The sequence below is a fragment of the Solea solea genome, chromosome 16 (genome assembly GCF_958295425.1).
Source record: "Solea solea chromosome 16, fSolSol10.1, whole genome shotgun sequence".
Classification (NCBI taxonomy): Eukaryota; Metazoa; Chordata; class Actinopteri; order Pleuronectiformes; family Soleidae; genus Solea; species Solea solea.
Genome location: NC_081149.1, coordinates 24,176,072 through 24,197,321, shown reverse-complemented (window position 1 = coordinate 24,197,321; position 21,250 = coordinate 24,176,072). Strand labels below are relative to the sequence as shown.

General features: G+C 39.8%; 2 protein-coding genes and 2 long non-coding RNA genes across 4 annotated transcripts; all 4 read right to left on the bottom strand.

Moving 5' to 3' along the window:
* Positions 1-222: 222 nt before the first annotated feature.
* Positions 223-4,392, bottom strand: LOC131474951 (uncharacterized). The gene is made up of 3 exons (XR_009242481.1): positions 828-4,392; positions 577-744; positions 223-484 (listed from the first exon to the last, which is right to left on the bottom strand). It is a non-coding gene; the product is annotated as an uncharacterized LOC131474951 (long non-coding RNA).
* A 17-nt stretch (positions 4,393-4,409) lies between these two features.
* Positions 4,410-7,816, bottom strand: LOC131474950 (uncharacterized). The gene is made up of 3 exons (XR_009242480.1): positions 7,574-7,816; positions 5,635-5,708; positions 4,410-4,922 (listed from the first exon to the last, which is right to left on the bottom strand). It is a non-coding gene; the product is annotated as an uncharacterized LOC131474950 (long non-coding RNA).
* Positions 7,817-8,830: 1,014 nt separating this feature from the next.
* LOC131475573 (cytochrome c oxidase assembly factor 3 homolog, mitochondrial) lies at positions 8,831-10,861 on the bottom strand. Its single transcript, XM_058653794.1, has 2 exons — positions 10,655-10,861; positions 8,831-9,328 (listed from the first exon to the last, which is right to left on the bottom strand). The coding sequence occupies exons 1-2, from the start codon at positions 10,821-10,823 to the stop codon at positions 9,222-9,224; spliced, it is 276 nt and encodes a 91-aa protein (XP_058509777.1). The 5' UTR covers positions 10,824-10,861; the 3' UTR covers positions 8,831-9,221.
* Positions 10,862-11,394: 533 nt separating this feature from the next.
* Positions 11,395-17,791, bottom strand: nags (N-acetylglutamate synthase). Its single transcript, XM_058654546.1, has 8 exons — positions 17,276-17,791; positions 16,165-16,445; positions 15,369-15,582; positions 15,014-15,194; positions 14,822-14,861; positions 14,575-14,706; positions 13,884-14,066; positions 11,395-13,530 (listed from the first exon to the last, which is right to left on the bottom strand). The coding sequence occupies exons 1-8, from the start codon at positions 17,645-17,647 to the stop codon at positions 13,347-13,349; spliced, it is 1,587 nt and encodes a 528-aa protein (XP_058510529.1). The 5' UTR covers positions 17,648-17,791; the 3' UTR covers positions 11,395-13,346.
* Between the last annotated feature and the right edge of the window lie 3,459 nt (positions 17,792-21,250).

Here is a 21,250-nt window from a genome sequence, read left to right as displayed (position 1 = left end):
TTTATTATATTCCCGTTAAATCCTTGTACAAATCCATATAAGGTTTGAGTTTTCTGGTTAAGATCAACCGAACACTTGGAGCAGTGTCAAAAGGGGCCAAGTCTACAGTAACAGATCAGTGCAATTCCACATCTTTAAGTTCAAAGCACTAACTTGTCAAAATAACACTCATCACAGAATCCCTAAAAAAAAAAATACAAGTCAACCATAAAGTTAAGAATAAAAGTTTTACTTGATATAAAGAAGGCAATAAATACAAGTTTTCAATGTCTAACATTACAGGCTGAAAGTAGCAGTGTCTGTGTTTTTAGTGTGGTGATGCATCACATGTACAGTGTTTTGTCGTGTAGTTGTGGGTCAGTGGGGACGGAGGGGGGTTAAAGTCCATTTAAAAAAAATAAAAACATCTCGGTGACCATGTCCTGTTGGGCAGAGTGACGTAGCAGCCATTGAGGCATGTGCACAGTTTGGCAAGGTCCACCACCTAACAAAAAAATAAAATAAATAAGAGTCAGCACACTTTAGTATTAAGTAAATATGGATTCAACATATTGATTACCATCTGAAACAACGTACCTGAAGACATCGTGTGAAAAAGAGGTGGAAAAGGTCGGTTCATCTTGGGCAAAGTCCTCGTCGTAGAAGGTTCGGTTCATCTTGGGAGAGGTCATCACCGCAGCCATCCAGGACGGGACTTCTCCAGGTCAAGGTGTCCAACATGGAGTCCTCTGATCCAGGAATGTGCTACAGACAAAACAAGGAGGAATCTGATAAGCCATAAGAAAAAAATAAGTAGTAAACAAATGACAAATCTTCAGGTAGCTCACCTGGTCAAGTGTGACAGGTCCTCACATCCAGTCAGAGCTCACTGATGGATGCCCTCCCTAACCTATACCTGCCTTTCCTGTCCTACACTGACAGTTACAAGCAATCTTCACCAGCCATTTGGGATGATGCTAACCCCAATGTCTTGGTTGGCTGCATGAAAAACTGTAAATCTCCCAGTTGCCCAGACAAACGTTCCTTCTGATTCTGTAGCCTCGCCACAAAAATGTCCTCTGCTGAAACCCTCATTTTGTTAAGCATGAAATCAATTCCACTTTCCTGTCCTCAGATCTCCTTTTCTCTCCCTGCAGCCTTTCAACAACCATTGCTGTTGTAACATCTGCAAGAGGCAGCAGTTTCACAATTCAGAGCTTCTCATGTGTTTGGGAAGACGTGGCACCAGAGTATTGACAAAGCAGACGCCTGAAAATGCTTGACTCCAATTTAAACAAATGCTTCACCATCTACATGTGATGTGATTTACACTACAAACCTGTCCATTCCAATCCTTTGTTTCGGAGGAAGTTAAAAGCATATCACGACAGGCCGAGTTACAAAATCAGATGGATCCTTATCTGATTTTGGAAACGGCACAGTCATGGTATGCCACTCAGTCAGGATCCGTGGCCAGATTTCCTCACACACAGAGAAGAAGGGGAAGGACGAAATGCCTTACCATGTTACGAGTCGACTCTATTTACCTTGTTTTCTGTTGTGTGAAGAAGACCCAGCTCATAAAATCTTGACTGATTTAAAAATTGAGCAATTAAATAACTCAAACATCATGATGCATGGTTTCCCAAACATCTAGAGGTCAGGTTACTGACCCCAAGAATGTCAAATTCAATGATTTTCTGTCCTAAAATGATGAAGCATTTGGGTAAATTAGATCAAGCATTTTAAAGGTGTTTACATTGTTAGTAGTCTCATGACACTTCTTACCAAACACATGAAGACGCAGTGAATCAGGATACAGCTACCTTCAGCAGATGCAACAGCAGCAGTGGGTGGTGGAAGTCTGCAGGAAGAAAAAAATTGATATGGAGACAAGTTGGAGGAATCATTTAATGCAAAGCTCAACAAGAGTTAAAGCGGAGAGAAACTTTAGGGCAAGTCTACAAAACTCAGGAGGAACTTTCGCCAACACATCTAAGAGATAGAAGTTTCTCATGCAACAACCAAGACATTGGGATTAAGCATCTTCCTAAAGACTCTACAAGCTGCCTAAATAATGAAATTGGAAAGAAAGTTATGGGTAATAACGGACTACAGATACTTGTTTGCTGAAATAGCTAGTGTATGGTGAGGTGTTAACCCTATGCTCCAACAAAAATCCCACTTTGGGCAAACCATAAAGTCCTATCATTTCAACCAGCTGCCAGCTTCGCAAATAAGAGGCAAAAGACCACTTGTGTTTACACGTTTACATGATCACTGTTAACCACAAAGCTCCAGACACCAAGTCAATCCAAGAAACAAATCAAATCACCAAAAATAAATTAAAAAGCTGCAGCTGCTCACTCCTGCTACAACAGTCTTTAACATGAAGCCAACGTCAGTCTGATTTCAGCCCACAAAATAAAAAGGTTTTATTTCAAGTCATCGTATCAAAAGATAAAAAGTTTGGCGCAACTTTCACTTAAATAATCCGAGTTGTCTCTCTGCCAGGTTTGTGTCCTCCTAAAGAAAAGAAACGCGCTCTAATCCTGAAACCTACAATCTAGTTTTTGAAAGAAACTGTGCAGGATAGCCCTGCATCCCTAAGACGAGTAACGCATAGTTTCGCAGGGGACGATAAAAATCCCCTGCTGGGAGGCCTCCCAACATGACGCGCAAAAAGACTATGAACACAAAAAGGTTCAACTCCTTTAGAGGGAAATAAACTTGGCAGAGTGAGACAAGTCAGCATTAATATTTAATTCGATTTCAGTTAGCGACTACAAAGGCTGATGGTAGTTAGTAAAGTTTAAGAGTTAAATAGATATAAAAAGTGTGCCAACAAATGCCAGATTTAAAGTATATCATAACATTATCCATGGGCTGAATAACACCTACAATGTGACTACACTTGCATATAAATCAAAGGTTTAGCTTCATAATCAAATCAGGAACCAAAGCAATTACCAGTTGAGAATAAAGGAAGACCTGGTTTAGCTCATCATAATCAATTACTACATTTTTACAGCACTTTGAAAGAACTTTAGACAAGCTACAGTAAACTTCGATGCATTTACTACACGATTCATCAGCTTCCACGTTTGTCAACAGTCCAAGTTACAACTATGATAACTGAGATTCAAGACCAAAATAAAATGTTTAAATTAAAGCCATTTCAAAATAAGGTACCAGAATTTCCTGCAGAAATCAGACGCCTCAAGACTAATCAACTTTAAAATCATCCATTTAAGTTGAGACTAAAAAAGTGACTAAATCCGACACACAGGACAGACAGAGACTTGACACAAAGGACAGACAGACGGATACCATACACACAAGTCAGACAGACCAACCACACACGCACGCGCACACACACACACACACAAACTTAGTAGGAAAAAGATCAGAAATGATAGACTGGCATAAAGACCAAGACCAAGTACAGTCATGACACAGTGGCCATGAAGAATGAAGATTCAGGTCAGAGCAGGTATAGTAATGGCACGGCGGCCAAGCAAGAAAGATAACCTGCACTTACCATTTGAAATTTTAACTTAACTAAAACGCAATCTAATTAAGATGGACATGCAGGGATGTCGGTGCTCCTCTTGACTGATGCTAGAAGAAAAGTACAGGTTAGTTCACTTACTGTGCATGGACGCGGAAGGCACCCATGTTTGCCTATGTAACATGACTATACGCGCAAGGCCACACGTCCAAGAACACAAGTAGATCACGAAGGCGCGGGCACAGTTAGCGATCATGGCCTACTTGCATTAAGGGACGTAATGGCCATACTAAGGCTATGGCAGGGCTGCCATCTAAAGCCAGGTACTATATTTGTAGATCACCAGGATCTACTTTAACGTTCTAGGGCTAACGGTAGATTAATGGCCACGATGGAAAAGAGAGAAATAAAAAAAAGGCACAGCGGCCAAGAAGTCCAAGCCTTGTGACAGAGCGTACAAACAAGGCACAACATTAACTTTATTCCTACCATGTAGCTTTAACTGTACACCAACGTCCATTTAAACCTCATTTAAGATCTGGTCCTCCAACATCACTATATTTTAGTGCTAACGAAAACAAGTTGATTTTTTTTTCCCCTTTGAGAAGTGAAAGGCGAGAGAGCCAGGACAGATCGACACGGCGGCCGGAGAAGCGATGGCCCGCGGCCTGCGTAACAGTTGAAAAGAAAAAGTGGTTAAGGGGCAAGAAAACGCCTCTATAGAGAGCCGTGTTCTTACCTTTGCATGAAAATTCGGTAGTTAGCTGTGGGCAGCCAGACTAGCAAGTCAGTTGCCGTCACCTAAGTACCTTCACTTTCAAAAAAACACAACAAACAAGTTTTCTTTTGTTTATTCCCCTACTCTGCAAACCCTAGCACACATGGAGGCCAAGAAGGTAGCCCCCCCCCCCCCCCCCAGAGAAGAAATAAGAAAATATGGACTCACCCTTTGTAGACAGACCTAAAAAGGAAATGTTAGTCAAGCATCTAAGCCCTTCTAGACACCAGATCTACTTTAATGTGAACTGCTGAACATAATCACATTCTCAGACCATCTTAACTATTCAATCCAGGCATCCCAGTCACACACACACAACACATTCATTTAGAGAGAGAATCTCAAACACTCCATCAGTGACCTCATTCTTTCAAATCACATTTGCTCAGCAGTTCCACAAAAACATAACCAACAAGGACCAGATCAGACCACCAAATAAAGTGGACAGGAATATACAAAACCAACCTGTGGCAAATGCTCCATGTACAACCCTCAGCTATATGACAGATGGAAAGCAGGAGAAGAGAGAGAACGTGGCCATGTTGGACAATCCAGAGAGATGTAGGCACAGCGGCCAAGAAAGAGTGGGGACACAGCGGCCACCCAGATCTAAATAATCACACCTACTCTTTGACGATCTTCATGAAGATCAATCTGGGGGGAAAAAAAACAAACAAACAAAAAAATGTTACAGGTGTGAAATAACTAGGTTTTCTAGAATGTGTTTGTATGAGGTACAGACATGGTTCACCCAGCCTTGGCATAAAAAGAGAAAACTCATCTCACGACACGGAAACTTGTTTGTCCTATGGTAATTAAATGCAGCACCCCTGTGGATTAGGGTCGTGCACCCCGGGGGGTAACAGCAGTCGGACCTCGCTGTGGTAGGTGCATGAACTATGAGCGCCACCATTGTTTCATATTGATTACGTTAATTTTAATACTAAGGGGTGGTTCAAGTTGAATTTTTTTAAGCATATAGCTCCCCAACGGTCGAGAACGTCCTTTTTCATTAAAAGGTTGAGGGTGTTTTCTTTTATTTTTGTTTACAAAATGACTAGTGCTACACGTTGGCTAACCTGCACTTTCTTTTCATTTTACAGACATGCGTGTGTGTGTGTGTGTGTGTGTGAGAGAGGAACCGGGAACTGACTGTATTATTTTTCCCTCTTTAAGGAATGCCTTAAAGTTCAAGTATAGCAATGTCAGTACCTCATACAGCCACACTCTTTAAAAACACAAAAAACTTACATTATACATGTGTGATTAAATTAATATGATCTATTGCCATCAGTTAAATACATTATGAAAATTAGCCATAACATTTTGAATGATGTGGTAAATTATTTCTAACAGTGTCACTCACCTTTTTTTGACAGCCTCAGGCTTTTGTATGTGGCGGGTCCGACCGGGTCTCCGTGAGCAGGAAGCAGGTTGTTCCTTTAAAAAAAAAATTTAAAAGTTTGTATTTTAATGACTACATTAAACGTTTAGAATTATAAAAAGACACGTATAACCCTGAATCTATTTTTTATGGAAGCCCATTTCCGCCACTTGATTGACAAAATTATGAGCTACTAATTCATAATTATGAGATAAAGTCATTATGAGATACTAAGTAGAAATTGAGATAAAAAGTCCTAATTATGAGATAAAGTCAAAATTATGAGATAAAAAGTAAAAATTATGAGATAAAAAGTCAAAATTATGAGATAAAAAGTAATTATGAGAAAGTCAAAAATATGAGATAAAATGTCATAATTATGAGATACTAAGTAGAAATTATGAGATTAAAAAAGTCATTATGAGATTAAAAAATTATAATTATGAGATAAATCGAAATTATGAGATAAAAAGTCATAATTATGAGATAAAGTCATTATGAGATAAAAAGTCATTATGAGATAAAAAGTCATTATGAGATAAAAAAAAGTTATAATTATGAGATAAAAAATTAAAATTATGAGATAAAAAGGCATAATTATGAGATAAAAAGGCATAATTATGAGATAAAGTCATTATGAGATAAAAAGTCATTATGAGATAAAAAAAAGTTATAATTATGAGATAAAAATTTGAAATTATGAGATAAAAAGGCATAATTATGAGATAAAAAGTCATAATTATGAGATAAGTGCGCATGCACCTCAATGGCAGTGTTTTCAATGGTCCCTTCATCCATCATCTCGCTGGCCTAACCATGCTCACAATATGCAATCCTAAATGAGGTAACTAGAGGTGACTTTAGTTAGATCGGATGTAATCGTTAAGTCATTTAGTCTGTCTTTGCTGTTAATTAAATAAGAGTTGTGTTGTGTCCACAGACTGTGTGGAAAAGTTACTTAGGTGAAAAACGACGTTAACTTCTTTATTAACAGGCTGCAGGTAAAAACACACCGCCAACAACAGACTCAGCTTCTTCTACACTTCCCTCAAGAGCCCTGTGTGGTCTTTAAGCGCCCCCTATAGGCATGAACAGGTTACAGCACCCTGTGAACATCAGTGGCAACACAATACAAAAGTACCTTCGTCTCACTGTACTTTTAAACACCACAAGTTGCTTCTTGCTTAAAATCCTTTCAAGGGTGCGCTTGCTTAGTAGAATCCCATGTGAATCCACAAGCAAATGAAGGATTTCATTTGTTGTAAAGCCACGTTTGAAGTAGTTCTCAATATACTTGCAATCCACGTCTGTGTCAGTCTCCCCACACCACACATGTGCTACTATTGAACTGCTGACTTTGTATCTCATAATTATGACTTTGTGTCTTATAATTTCAACTTTATCTCATAATTTTGACTTTGTCTCATAATTATTCCTTTTATCTCATAATATGACTTTTTTTATCACATAATTACGACCTTTTTATCTCATAATTTCGATTTACAGACTTTTTTTTTTGATTAAGTTATAAGTTTCTTTCTTTTTTTTGGCGGAAATGGGCTTCCATAGTTGAAACATTTAACATAAAACAAATGCGTCTTTCCAGTGAAAAACTCAATAGTAATGAATGATTTAACCTTTCATATAATTTAGATTTATTCTTTGGCTTAATCTGGGATGTTTTGCAGTATGGGCAAGTAGGAATGAACAAACTAAACTAAACTGTTATTGCTGACATGGGATTGAAACCGTGTCAGTGCTCGTGGGAGGTTGTTATGGCGTCAGTTGTCCACCAGATGTCACCGTCACTGAAGCGTTGAATCTTTTTCGACACAATTGTTAGCAAAGCCTCAGAGCTTCATAAGGCTTCACTTGCCCACTTCACCACTACCATTAAGACAACTTAACAAAAGTTACTCACCACTTCTGGACGGGTCACCAATCTGGACCAGGTCGAACACGCCACCCTGGAGCGCCTTGCTGGGTTTCGCTGATGCACGCGGTCACCTTTTCGGCGTCTGACGTCACACCACGTTAGTTTTATTTTTCTCTTCTTTATTTTTAAAAGTTCCCTCCTTCTTTTTTGAGTTTTTAGGGCGGTTGGTGCGTTAACGCCACAAGTTCCCTTCTCCCGGAACACTTTCAGTAGTTAAGCAGCGACACTTTTCCGGTCCACGGCTCGTGCAGCTTCTCTTCAAAGTAACATCACGGGACTGTTGGTTGGAAGAAGATTAAATAAGAAGAGGAGGAGGAGGAAGCAATCAGCTGATTGAAAACCACCTGCGTGAAGACGAGCAGGTGTGTGGCGTCACCGACCAATCAGTGTCCTCTTTATGCCTTCTTCTTCTTCTTCTTCTTTTCTGAGTTTCATGGCGGTTGGCAAACAACGATTTGGTGCATTACCGCCACCATCTGGTATGGAGTGTGGATCGAAATGTTGATCTAACTGAACTATTACTTAAAAGTAAAAATAATAAAATAAATAATATATGTATATTATTTATTTTATTATTTTATAATAATATATCATATATAATGATAAATAATATTATAAATATTATAATAAAATAAATAATATATATATAATATAAAATAAATAATATATATATATATATTATAAAATAAATAATATATATATATATATTATAAAATAAATCTGTCTGTATTGTGTTTATTGATGAGAATTAATGTGTTGTTCAATCCTGTATGGCCAAATCTGATCCTCCATATTATATTTTCCTCTTTCCTGCTTCTTTCCTTGTGCCTAGCTGCTCCCACTTTTCTTTGGATACTGTAAAACCATCTTCCTTTCCTCTCCTCCTCTCATTGTTTTTGCAATCTGTCCTTTAGTTTTTGTTTAATGATGCTGAATGAACTGCCTTTAGAATGAACTCTTAATGTAGACCCCAGGCATCAATAGTATAGATGTGATAGAGACAAAGCAAATTATTGCTTTTTTCAGAAGATGAGTTACATATGAAGGATGCTACGAAAGGCATAAATACATTATCTCAGTATATACTGAGACAGGTCAGGACAGAAAAGGTACATTAGAAAAATGTAGTAGGTTTCAGGCTGTAGAGGTTAAAGTCCTATTGTATTATCAATTCAACAAAAATGTTATTTGGTTTTAATCTTATAGGAAAATTCTATGACAAAAGCTCCATTTACACCCAAGTACAGATCAATATAAACACATTTAATTTCCCATTTATTATATTCCATTTATGCAGGCCTTTAGACACATTCACATTTGTATGTCTATATTTTCATTTTAACTAGTAAAAGCACTTTCTTGTGGATCTGTAAATATTTCCCACATTTATTTTCACACTTTTCCACAGCATGTCAAAGCTACACTGATGGGTTTAAATAAAATATTTGAAAACATGAAGAATTTCAACAGTACATTTTATGTATTTGCAAATAGAAAACAAATTAACAAACTCTGTATCATCCTTCTTAAATAAGTGTCTTCAGTGAGGGAAGGTTAGCAGACACTCAGTGTGGCGTCTCTGTACAGTCTGATGTTAACATGTCAGGGTCTGTGCTCCCACACTGACGGAGGCTCAGGAGTTGGCACCAGTCCGTGGTCCTCTGAAGACGTGGATCCTGGCTTCATCATCCAGCTCCTCCACGACTTTCTCCTGTTTGACCGTCAGGATGGTGTAGCCAACTGGACGACAACAGGTTAAAGGAAAACACGATGACATTTAAAAGCAGCCTCATCTACTTCACTGGGTTTTTACTTGTTCATTTTTATTTATACTTTTCAAATGTTGCCACTGTAAACTGCTGTATTTTTATTGTAACTAGTGAAACGTATTGAGCACTTTCAGTAATGCTAAATTTATATTGACAAATGTTAGTAAAATTAGTAGTAAAATTAAACAACACAGACAATATTTAATCTATAGTAGTGTTCAAAGTCTGAAAGGGTCATGTTTAGACTATTTTTATCAGTGTATTAAACTATTTTGATAATCGATTAATCGGCTCAAAGCTTTTTTCTTGATTAAAACAAGATTTCCAAATTGTTTAAGCTTTTTAAATGTGAGTTTTTAACATTTCTTTGTTCCGAATAACAAATAAATCATTAAAAGTTAATAATTTTGGTTTGTGGACAAAACAAGACATATGAGAACATCATCATTTCCAGGTTTGACGAACACTGATGAACATTTTTTAAGGTTTTCTTATATTTTATGGACCAAACGATTAATTGAGAAATTAATTCGACAGATTAATCGATTATGAAAATAACCGTTAGTTGCAGGTAGGGGTGGGAATCACAGGGTACCTCAAGACACGAGATACATGTACCACGACACTAATAATATCAGGATACAGCGATGTGACAATCAATATACTGCAAGACAATCATATAGTGATAAATCACAATATCTGTCTAACTGAAGAAAACAAAAAATCAGTTAAACTCCTTACTTTCAGCCAGGGAAACATTTGTTTACATAGATTTTCTAATCTATAGCCCTGTCATTTTAATTTACAGACTGAATTCTGTCAGTTCTGACGGCACATTTTGACTTTATGCATTTTGTTCAATGTTCACTGTGTTACTATGAATAAATAGAAATCATGCACTAACTTGTCACGTTTTGTGTTCTTCAGTTAGACAGATATCGTGATGTACCGCCAGAAGATTCTCGCAATATATCGATTATCACACCATTGTATCGTGGTGTTATCAGTATCGTGGACCATGCATCACATATGACATTGTATCGTGTGTGATTCCCAACCCAACTAAATGCTACTGAGCCATCATTAATGTGATTACTCACATCTTCTGTTCTAGATAAAGACACAACACACTACCTGCTGTTAGTGATTAGCTTGTCCTTGTTTCTCACTTAAATTTAACCTTTTCTCGACATTTTTCGAACGTGATTTACTCGAGTATGTCTCATAATTATCAGGCAGGTGAATGAAGGACACAGTTCATGTCACCAGTGCGAGCAGGAGGCACCGTGAAGGATACACACTCCGAGAACAAACGCTCCGATAGTCAGACCCGTCAGAATGTTCCGCCTGCGGAGCCGCGAGGCGTTTGTCTTCCACAACTCGAGCTGCTGTCGGCGGAGGAGCTGCTGCTTCTCTGCCGCTGTTAATGTGGGCTCCGCGGGTCTTTCAACACCAGGCTCCACCATGTTTGCCTTGAATAATCAGCTGTAACTGAATTACCGGAACCGGAAGTTGTTCGTGTTCTTGGTCCTTCGCTGCTTAATGGCGGTTGTAAACACAACGATATGGAGCATTACCGCCACCAATCGGTGTGGAGTTTGTACTGGGTTTCTCACTTCAATTCGGATCAAATGGGTATATTATATTATGTTATATTAAATTATATTATATTATGTTATATTATATTATGTTATATTAAATTATATTATATTATATTAGGTTATATTATATTATATTATATTAAATTATATTATATTAAATTATATTACATTATATTATATTATGTTATATGAAACATATATTACTAATACAAAATGTTATATAGGAAGCAGAACTTGACAAAAAATAGTGCATAGTGATACTTACTGTATGGAAGTGTAAACCTAACCTTCAATGTATTACTACAACAATCATCTTAATCCTGACTTTAATTAGAGCCACAGAAATTAAGTTCTGTCTCATTAGGACCAGGCTTTAGGCTCCATGAGGACTAATGGTCAGTGCTCACACCAGAAAAGGTCCTGAGGCATCACCAGATCAATTTATTTTTATTTTATTTTATTTTCAACAGTCACAGTACAGACCTATGACCAATCTGTAAACATCATCAGATATAATAGCATATAGAGTAGAATATAAAATACACAGCATACAGCTGTATGTTCTTGTATAGAAAATATCCTGTCCGGTTCAGTTTAACACAGTCTTATTACATCAGACCTGTTTACACGAACAGAAGCTCCAATCTCCAATCTCGGTTGTTGGATTTTATTCTTAAAGGTAAAATATGTAAGACACGTTAAGACTCGAAATGATTAACGAAACGTTACACTGAAACACTGGCTTTACTGACAACGGTGCTGCCAGTATATTATTCTCAAAAATAAATGTTACTTTACAAACTGTGTTTACATTTTGGTGTTTCGGTCTGTTGCTCTACCCACCACCGCTCTCCCAATAGCAGTTTAACACACAGGATGTCAGCAGAGCGAGCAGAGAATATTGGACCATGCTTAAGCTAAAAAGCCTCGTTACCTACAGAAGAAACACAAGGAACCGCAGCCAAGGTTAGTCTCATTTATGTAATTTGATATATCCGATAGTCTGGAATCGAGATTGCACTTCATGTTTTAAACGGTAAAGGTCGCTTAGATATATATTACATAAATCACCTTTTAAGTAAGTACTTTGTTGGCATTTCCCCTTCGTATGGAGACCGTGAAGGAGGCAGGTTGAGAGAGTATGGGAATGACGAGCAGTAAAAGGTCCAGCAGTCAAACTGAAGACCTTGCTCTTTAAGGCTTATGTTCTAATGTGGTATACAGTATATCCTAAACATTTAGGTATCAAGTTATCTCAGGCTGTTACAGAAAGTGAGTCAGCTGTGTTCCCACTGTACGCTTCTTTGTCACGGACCACGGCTCTTGTTACATAAATGGTTACATAAATGGTATTTGCTTTAAAAGCTGCCATTGGTGCTTGGTTGAAACTTTTTTTAACAACAAACCCGGCCGAGCACAAAATAGATTGTGACAAAGGAATAGTGGTCAAGTAGATTTGAGTGTATCTTATAAGGCGGAATTACACAGGAAGAAAAAGTAAAAGTAAGCTGTAAAAAACCCACTGTTAAGGCACCCAGAGACTTCTCAAGTCTATGACACATCTCTACTACTCTAATAGTAGTTTGTTTCACTTGTAAACTTTAAAAATGTAAACTTTTAAATAGAGATGCACCGAAAATTCAGTTTGGTGTTCAAACTCAGTTTGGAACACGGTGTGCACCAGACGAGGGCCATGCACCCTCGTCGTCTGACATGTTCCATGAGATCCTCCTCAATAATTTCATAGTTTCTTAATTACCCTTTGAAGCATGCATATTAATCTATATATAATTGCAATGCTTTGACTTTAGTGAAGTAAGTACACACAGTCCCAGCCATAACAGCAAAATTAGATAAAAAAAAAAAAAACAATGGTACAGAATTGGCATAATAATTTCTTTTGGTGTTTCGGGTTTCATTTCGGTGCATCCCTACTTTTAAATGTAACTTTAATATAGTCTATTAGACGACTGAGATGTGCGAAACATCTAAATGAAATGTTTTACCGACACTGTAACAGCCCATTATACTAAAATGACTGGAATAATAACATCTGCTTTAGATGTACAGTATATATATACATCTAAAGTAAGATAAAAGGCAATATTCCAGAGTTACATTTCCAGGTGCTGATGCAGCGTAGGCATGCAAAAATATGTTACTCATAAACTTCCTGCTTATCCACAGACTTGTTTCTTTGTACACAGTTTGCATTGATGCACAAACGCCTCCAAATGCAGAGACCCACATCCCGAGTATAAACAAGGCTTGACTGTGCAAATCAAGGGTGAGGCTTTACGCTGAGACTAGCTTTAAAAACAGAGAATGATTCATAGCCGCGACAACTACAGCGCTAACATCCTTGCATCACCGCGGAGAGCCGGCTGCTCAGGACGCTGCGGCAGGTGGAAGGAGCTGCTGGGAGGCGGTGAGAGAGGCGGAGAAACAAAAGGAGTCGGGGAGGGTCTTGGCATATTCCACCAGCTCGTAGGAATCTCTGATGTCTGTCAGGCCGAACCAGAAGACAGTCCACACCCCGTTCACGAAGCTCCCATCACAGTGTTTGAAGTACCTGCATGGACACAGACAGGGACAACAGAAACTCAGGCTCTTCATGACACGGGCGTCAAAGCTCTCATTTAAATTTGAATGGAAATACATAAATAGTGTCACTCTAATTGACCTAAATGATACAAGCTAATCACACAAGGCAGCAGTAGACCAGTGGCTCCTGTGTCCCAGTGAGCTAATAACTCCAGACTCCACAGTGGTGGGATGAGCTCCCCGCTATATTTAGGACATATTCTGTCCCAGGATGCAAGCCAACCTGTAGACTCCATCTCAATGTCCCCCAAATGTCAAATACTTTGGACAACTAATGCCAATGCTAACATGAAAGAGTGTGAGTGTATGCGTGCTAGTTACCAGGGGTTGATCCTGTTGGTAGCTCTGGACCTCCAGAACAGCTTGCCCAGGTCTTCTCTGATACACTCCCACAGGATGTGGCTGGTGCCCTGGCCCTGCTTACTGCTGCTCACCACAAACTTGTCAAGGTATGGCGTGCCGCTGTTCACTGGCTCCATGGTGATAATGGCTGCTGCATGGTAGCTGGAGGCACAGAGGTGAGCAAAAGGGCACGAGAGAGGCTAATTTAGTTAACACCCACAAGACAGTAAATTTTCTAGCCTAGGATCTAAAAATTAATCGATTATTAATCGATAACTAAATTAATCGACAACTATTTTGATTATTGATTAATCGGTTTGAAGATTTCCGATTGTTTAAGCTTCTTAAATGTGAATATTTTCTTAATTTCTTTGCTCTGGATAACAAAGAAATCACTAAAAGTGAATCAAGACATTTGAGAACTTCATCATTTCCAGGTTTGACGAACACCGATCAACATTTTTTAAGGTTTTCTGATATTTTATGGACCAAACGATTAATCGATTAATCGAGAAATGAATCGGTTATGAAAATAATCGTTAGTTGCAGCTCTAATTTGATGTAAGTGAGATGGCGACCTGGATGTATATGATTCAAATGCATATGAGGACATGTGGACATGGATTTGGGACATTTGGGACATATGTAATCCCAGAATAGTTGCACACACCCTTCAGAGAGGTAGATGGAGTGTAAACGTCCTTTCAGGGAGTCAATGTAGTCTTCCCTGAGAGTTTTATCAAACGACTTGTTGATGAGGGCCAGCAGACGTCCTGCATCAATCTCATCCAGAGACGTGTACCTACACACACACACACACACAGAGGACATTATCATTTACTTTTTACACAAAAATTGAAAGCGTTTCATTTGGAATTTGGCCTTCAATCAGATGTAGGTGTGCAATGCCTACTTACCGGTGTATGGGGTCTCCATTTGTAAAGAGAGTCCCAGACCCTAAGTACCAGACAAGAAGATGTAGTTTTACACTCCTTTTAAAAGTAATAAATAAATAAATGCTAATCACTATTGAGAATGCCACATGTCACACGCCTCCCATGTTTGTGTGAGTACATACAGGAGGAGCTCGATGAGTCAAACAGTCTCACCTTTGTGGCTGAACAGCTCGGTCAGCAGCGTGTCTGCAGAGGTGATTACTGCAGAGGACTCTGTCGGCAGCTGGTTGAGAAGTCTGGCTATAGTCGTCACTTTGTGTCGCTCTGCGGTGCTCAGACATGCTGCCGTCGACAGACTGGGAAGGTCGCTGGGAAATGACACGGTGGCCAGCACCTGGATCACAAATAAAACACATACAAGTCCCTGAATAAAAGGGCATTTCTCTCCTGCAGTGGTAGTGTTCAGTAAACAATCCTCAGACTGATCCACTCTGACTGCGTTTCTTAAAATCAAATTTGCAAAACCTAGACATGAATAGCCATCATATACAGGAGCCAGCACTCGTACCTTACGCTCTCGACCACAGAACCCTCCAGATTTGTTCAGGAACATGACTTTGTGGGGCTGTAGTGCTCTTGAAATGGCTGCCGTCACCTCCGTCGGGTCCAACAGTACCGAGCAACCTTGGTTGTCCCTCCCCACCGGGCAAACCAACGGGATTGTCCCACAGTCGAGACTCCACTGGAGGAGGTTGGTGTCCACGGTAACGTGGTGCGGTGCACTGAAGGGAGGAGGATGAAGACGGGTCAGAAGGACTGAGGAAGACAGCAAAGGACATAGGGATGCAGAGAGAGAGGAGTAGTGATGGATGATGATAGGATGGAGGAAAAGCTCACTTTTGCTTCAACTAGTTCATTAATTCATTTTAAAGTTACTGTTGTTTTTCTATCATCTTGAACCAGTCTGGTGATTCTTCTCTGACCTCTGTATCCAACAAGGCCCAGAGAACTGCTGCTCAGTGGGTATTTCCTCTTCTGTTAGAGGTGTCACTTTTTAATCAAACGTTCAAAATCTGTTTGACCCTAGGGAGCTATGTTCAAAGTCAAACCTTGAAACCTTTAAAATAAAAAGCCTAGAAGCTCGTCAGAACGTCTGGAGTAAATACCATCAGGACAGTTATGCTGTTTTGCTTTGAACTTAGAGGACATAAGCAAGCTAAACTGTCCTCCTGACAGTTCATTCATGACACTTTCTTTCCTACTCTGATGCTCATTTTAAATGTCAACAGGTTGTCTTCACCATGTCTACATGGAATGGCAAATAACAAAGTTCCTTAAGTAAACAGAAAGCTGATGCCCCTCACCTGCTTCCCCTTGGTGCCTCGTGCAGCAGCAGGAAGGACTCGGCGGAGAAGAATGGCAGAGCCGTGGCCGAGTGCTGCTGCAGAGCCTCGGTCAGCTGCTTGCACCGCTTCACCAGGCCTCGCCTGCAACAAGACCCAGCGACCTGTCCAGCGGACCCCGTTTCCTCATCCTGAGTCCAGCCCATCACCACCACAGGCTTCATATCCATCCGCTGCAAGAAGGAGAGCCCAAAGGCCAGGCTCTGAACCATCTCCCTGCTGTGAAACACTGAGCTGTCCACCTGGTGGGGACACAAAGCTCCCTTTTAGACATAGACCTCACTAACATTGTCATGAAGGAAACACTGCCATCCCCGTTAACCCAAGTTTGCTTGTTCACAGTGAAACAAAGAAAATCCGGCATGTGTGATGACTTTCTGGAATCAGTGGGTTGACATGTAACAAAGCAGCATCTGTGCTGTCAGTTCACTTTGGCCCCCGTTCAGATCTGGTATTAACATTCGTCCTAAATGATCTGATCGTATGCGAGTACACCTGCCATTATCTGGCCTTTTAAATACACACTGACGCGTTTTTAAGGAGCCTGAGTCTACGGATGCGTCTGCCGTCAATTGGGTTTTTGTGATCAGGTCTGAGGACACGTTCAGACCTGCATTTAGTGGGATCTGAATGTCATCAGATGACACAGGATGGTGGAGCAACAACTCTCCATCCATTAAAGGCATGCACTGTACTGTACATGTGCAGCTGCTGTAGAACAGCCCTCTCTCACTGAACTACGTTGTGATTGGTCTAAATGTCCCATCAAAGTTCCCCCAGGCTGTACACAGAGCCTGGAAACGATGTAAATGATGCTGATGCAGAAGGAACTCCAGACTACAAACTTCTCAGGATACCACGTGTTGACTGCTATGAGAGAAGTATTTAAATACAATGTTGTTTAAAAAAGTGAGTATAATATAAGGACAGTCCAGTATTTCCACATTTGTTGTCCACAGAAAGTTATCCGGCCATTGTGCTCGTGCATGCACACTTTCAGTTCCAGTCCTAATTCATTAACATCTCTGTTTTAACGTGACATAAGACGTCCAGTAGCCTTCCAGCAGCCTACCTCCAGCACGGCGAACGCAGGGGACTGTGTGGAGGTGGCTCTCTGGAACTGAGTCAGCCAGTACCGAGCCTCCCGCGGGTCTCCCCCGACTTCGTTCAGAAACGCCTTCACGTCCCGGTATATCAGAGTCCGGTTCGCCTGCACCAGTCGGTCTGTGGCGGAGGAATAGCCCGGGTTCTCCTGCAGGGCCAAAGCCGCGGCTTTTCCTCCCTTGCCGGCCGCGTCCGAGGTCACCATACGGCGGTTGTGGCCGAACATCTTCTGCTGCCGCAGCCCCGGACGGTGGCTCTCAACTGGGACCGCCGGACCAGAGAGATACTTCCCTGCCAAAACAATGGCCCTACAGCCGGAGGAGCTATGTACTTTGGCCATGTTTGGAGCTCCAGAGCGGGCTGGAAGTTCAGGGACACGTACACGGGACCGCGCCGAGTTTCATTCAGCGCTTTTACTGCCGCAGCTGCTGAGACGACACTTCTCATGTTTCATCAGCGAGAATCCACAATGTGATGCTTTCAAACACCCGCGCCAGCGTCGGACATTTCACTCACTCACATTCCCTCTGTATGAACAGATGAATACACGGACATTATGTACTGTACTTACAACAGTGATGATTTTATTCAGAATTATATGATCATTTATGTGTTACAGTGTTCATTTAAGAAGTTCATTCATACTATGGAAGCACGGTGAATACCAGAAACAATGAGTTATTCATCCAACGATTCGGCGATAATAGGAACATATTATTTTAAAGTTTTTCCAACAATCAATTAGGTCCGTAAAATATGCTTGATGAATGCAACGCTCAGTGGCATACACAGACATTTCAGGGAACAGGGGCTCAAGTGATAAAGGAGGCACCCCTCTCATAATTATTCATTGAACAGAAATAAATAAATAAATAAAATGTCAATGTCAGTCAACATACACAGTACATTTTGCAGTGTTAAATATGCAGTGTCAAAGTTCAATGACCCTTTTAGAGTTATTACAACAACAGATTGAGTAGAATGGCCCCGAAGAAAGAGTTAATTTAACACCAATCCTGATAAGGACTAAATACACTCCACTCCACCATCCAGAGCCGGACACAACATGGCAGGTTTCATCGTTTACTTTGAGAGCTCCGTATGGATGAGAAATGAGAATTGCTTGCAGTAATACTTTTCAAAATTATCCTGTGGTGCGAAAAATCACATCTGGTGTGAACATAGCATTAGTTTTTGAGTTCATGACATCAAACTAATGCACTTAGCAAAGGGCTAACACAACACATGTCTTCACCGATGTGGCTATTTTTTTCTATAATTCACACAGGGGGAAATTAATGCAAATTTGTATTAGTGTATATCACTGTAAAATATGAATAGATGATTTTTTGTAGTTTTAGAATAGCCTCTTATATGTGCATTAGCAAGGGCCTTGCTTTATGGAGACGGCCGTCTTGTGCTACCATGTTTCTCTCGCAGCCCTAATGGACAAAGCTTGTGTTTTGCATTTGAAGAATCTTTTCTGGTACACAAAGGCCACCGTAGTTCCCCGACACACTTGGGAAAGGGAGGGATGTTTGTTAGAATGTCACCATTAGACAGTAATTCATACACACTTGACCTTTAAAATAACTCAATCCATCCCATTTACTAAATTACCACTGTTAACCACCAGGGGCTAGCTCCAAAAAAATGTTACCTTTTCTCATTCTAGAAAGGAATAATTGTGACAGCACCTTGAATCTGTCAGCCAGCACATGGATGAGACCATGTTGCCCAACAACTGTAGGTTCGTACATGGCCACAAGAGGGCGCTAAAGCACAATATTTCCCTCTCCTTCTTAATGAGCAAGACTTCTTGTCTTTGGAGTATGTAAAGTTCTGCAGAATCTGGATACATGGATCACCAAAACATCGATATGCAAATTTGAAACACAGACAAATGTACGTATACTGTTTACTCTATTTATTAGCCTGATTTTTGTTCTGTTATGTATTTTTTCAAATTATAGTCAATTTATTTAATAATATCTTGTCCCTTTTCTGTACATTTTCCTATATTTAGTCTGTACTTCAACTGTTAGTATTATTGTTATTGTTATTATCACTAATATTGTTGCTGTTGTTTATTAGTTCAAGAAACAGAAAGTGTTATTTGGACATGGCGTTGACAAATGGATTGATTTGCAGCCAGGACAATTATCATTTTAATTTCTACCGCTGCACTGCAACAGTAAAGCTCAAGTCCATATCGGACAATTATTTGCTTAAAGTAGACGGAGTCCTTTGCGGTGCTGTTCATTCAGTCGTGTGGTGAAGGTTTGGCAGCAGGTTTGTGTAACGAAGGAAAAAAATCCTCTTTATTCCATCATCAGCTCCAACACTGTGCAAGTTCAGCTCTGCCTCAGACAAACCATAATAACACTGAGATGTGCCAGAGTCACGCTGGCATCTGTTGCTCAGTGAGTTTACCAGCACCTCCATCTGTTTATTTTTACTGCGTAAGAAAACATAAAAATATGACTTTAAATGCACTTCAGTAGAACAACCAAGTTTATTTATAACTCTTCCTGCTCGTCACTTTGATGACTTCATGCCTCTGTCTCCGCTGCTTCCCTATCTCTGTCTGTCATCAGGCTGGACATGGTGGACTACATCTGCCCTGGATGCCTACAGGCAATCCCACAGACACACACACACACACACACACACTCAGTGAGGGCAGTGCAGCGGTGCACGTACTGTATAATCTGCAGGAAGTGATTAAGGGGTGTGAGATCAAAGGTTTTTCTTCGACGGGAAAACATTCCTCCCCTCATCTCCCCTTGAGGGTAGAAGGATGGACCGCTTGTTCATGTTTATCTCTGACGGCCTCAAAATAACTCACACTCACCAAACTTTAATGGTCGCAGAAGTGTTAGGGATACTGTACTGTAACTAAACCGCGTGTCCCCCGCGTCACTGGGTCACCAAAAGCTTTTCTTATACCTGTGAGTCTTTTTGGTTGCTGTCACTCCGGCCAATCACAGCGAAGCCTCAAACCTCAGCACAAGTGGAAAGTAATGGATTACATTTACTCACCTTACTGTAATTTTACTTTTACTCATATATATGTGTTTTTAGAAGAACTGTACTTCACTGTGTTTAATATCACGTCCGTTACTGAGTAAAGAAAAACGTTAGCCTGAATTAAAATAAATACTTTTTGTGAATTGGTGTTAATTTAAGGTCCCTGAGTGAGTGAGAAAGTTAAAGCGTTTGTGACGTTTGACCCATTTGACTGATATATTATGTGTTTACATATTTTATTTTGTCAGCACTTTAATTTGTAAAAGTTTGCCTTTTACAAAAGTAACTAAGTCATTTTTACATTTTAAATACTATCTATCTATCTATCTATCTAGTGCTGTAAATAGAATAAATACAATTGATCTTTGATATCATTGCAGCACACAATTGTACAGTGCAACAAAATGAGGTTTTGTAGTTTTTTTTAAGATGGTTGAACAAAGTCATAAATAAAATAGGAAATCAGATTTTAAAATGTTTGTAAATTAACATTATAATAAAATCATGCAAATGATGTATTATTTAGAACTATTTACTACAGTTTTTCTCAGTCGCTTTGGTGCTTTTCTCACATCACTATTAACATTTGCACAGCAGTGGATATCCTGCAGAAGCACGTCACTTGTCAGTTTGTTCTCTGAGTTTCTTCCAATGCAAAAAAAAGGTCAGAACTCGGCGACACTACCTAAAAATGCTCAACACAGCACTATACACTACTTGTACAGCCATTTGAAAACTACAGTAAAGTTACACATTGCAGTAGTTAGGGGAGTAAGTGAGTACAAGACACTGAATACGTACGTTTCACATTTTTACTGTATATGCTCTTTGCAATTCTCCAGCATTGTGCAAAAGAAAAATACACTATACTATACATACATGTTCTCCCGACCAAATGTCTGAATGTTTGAAT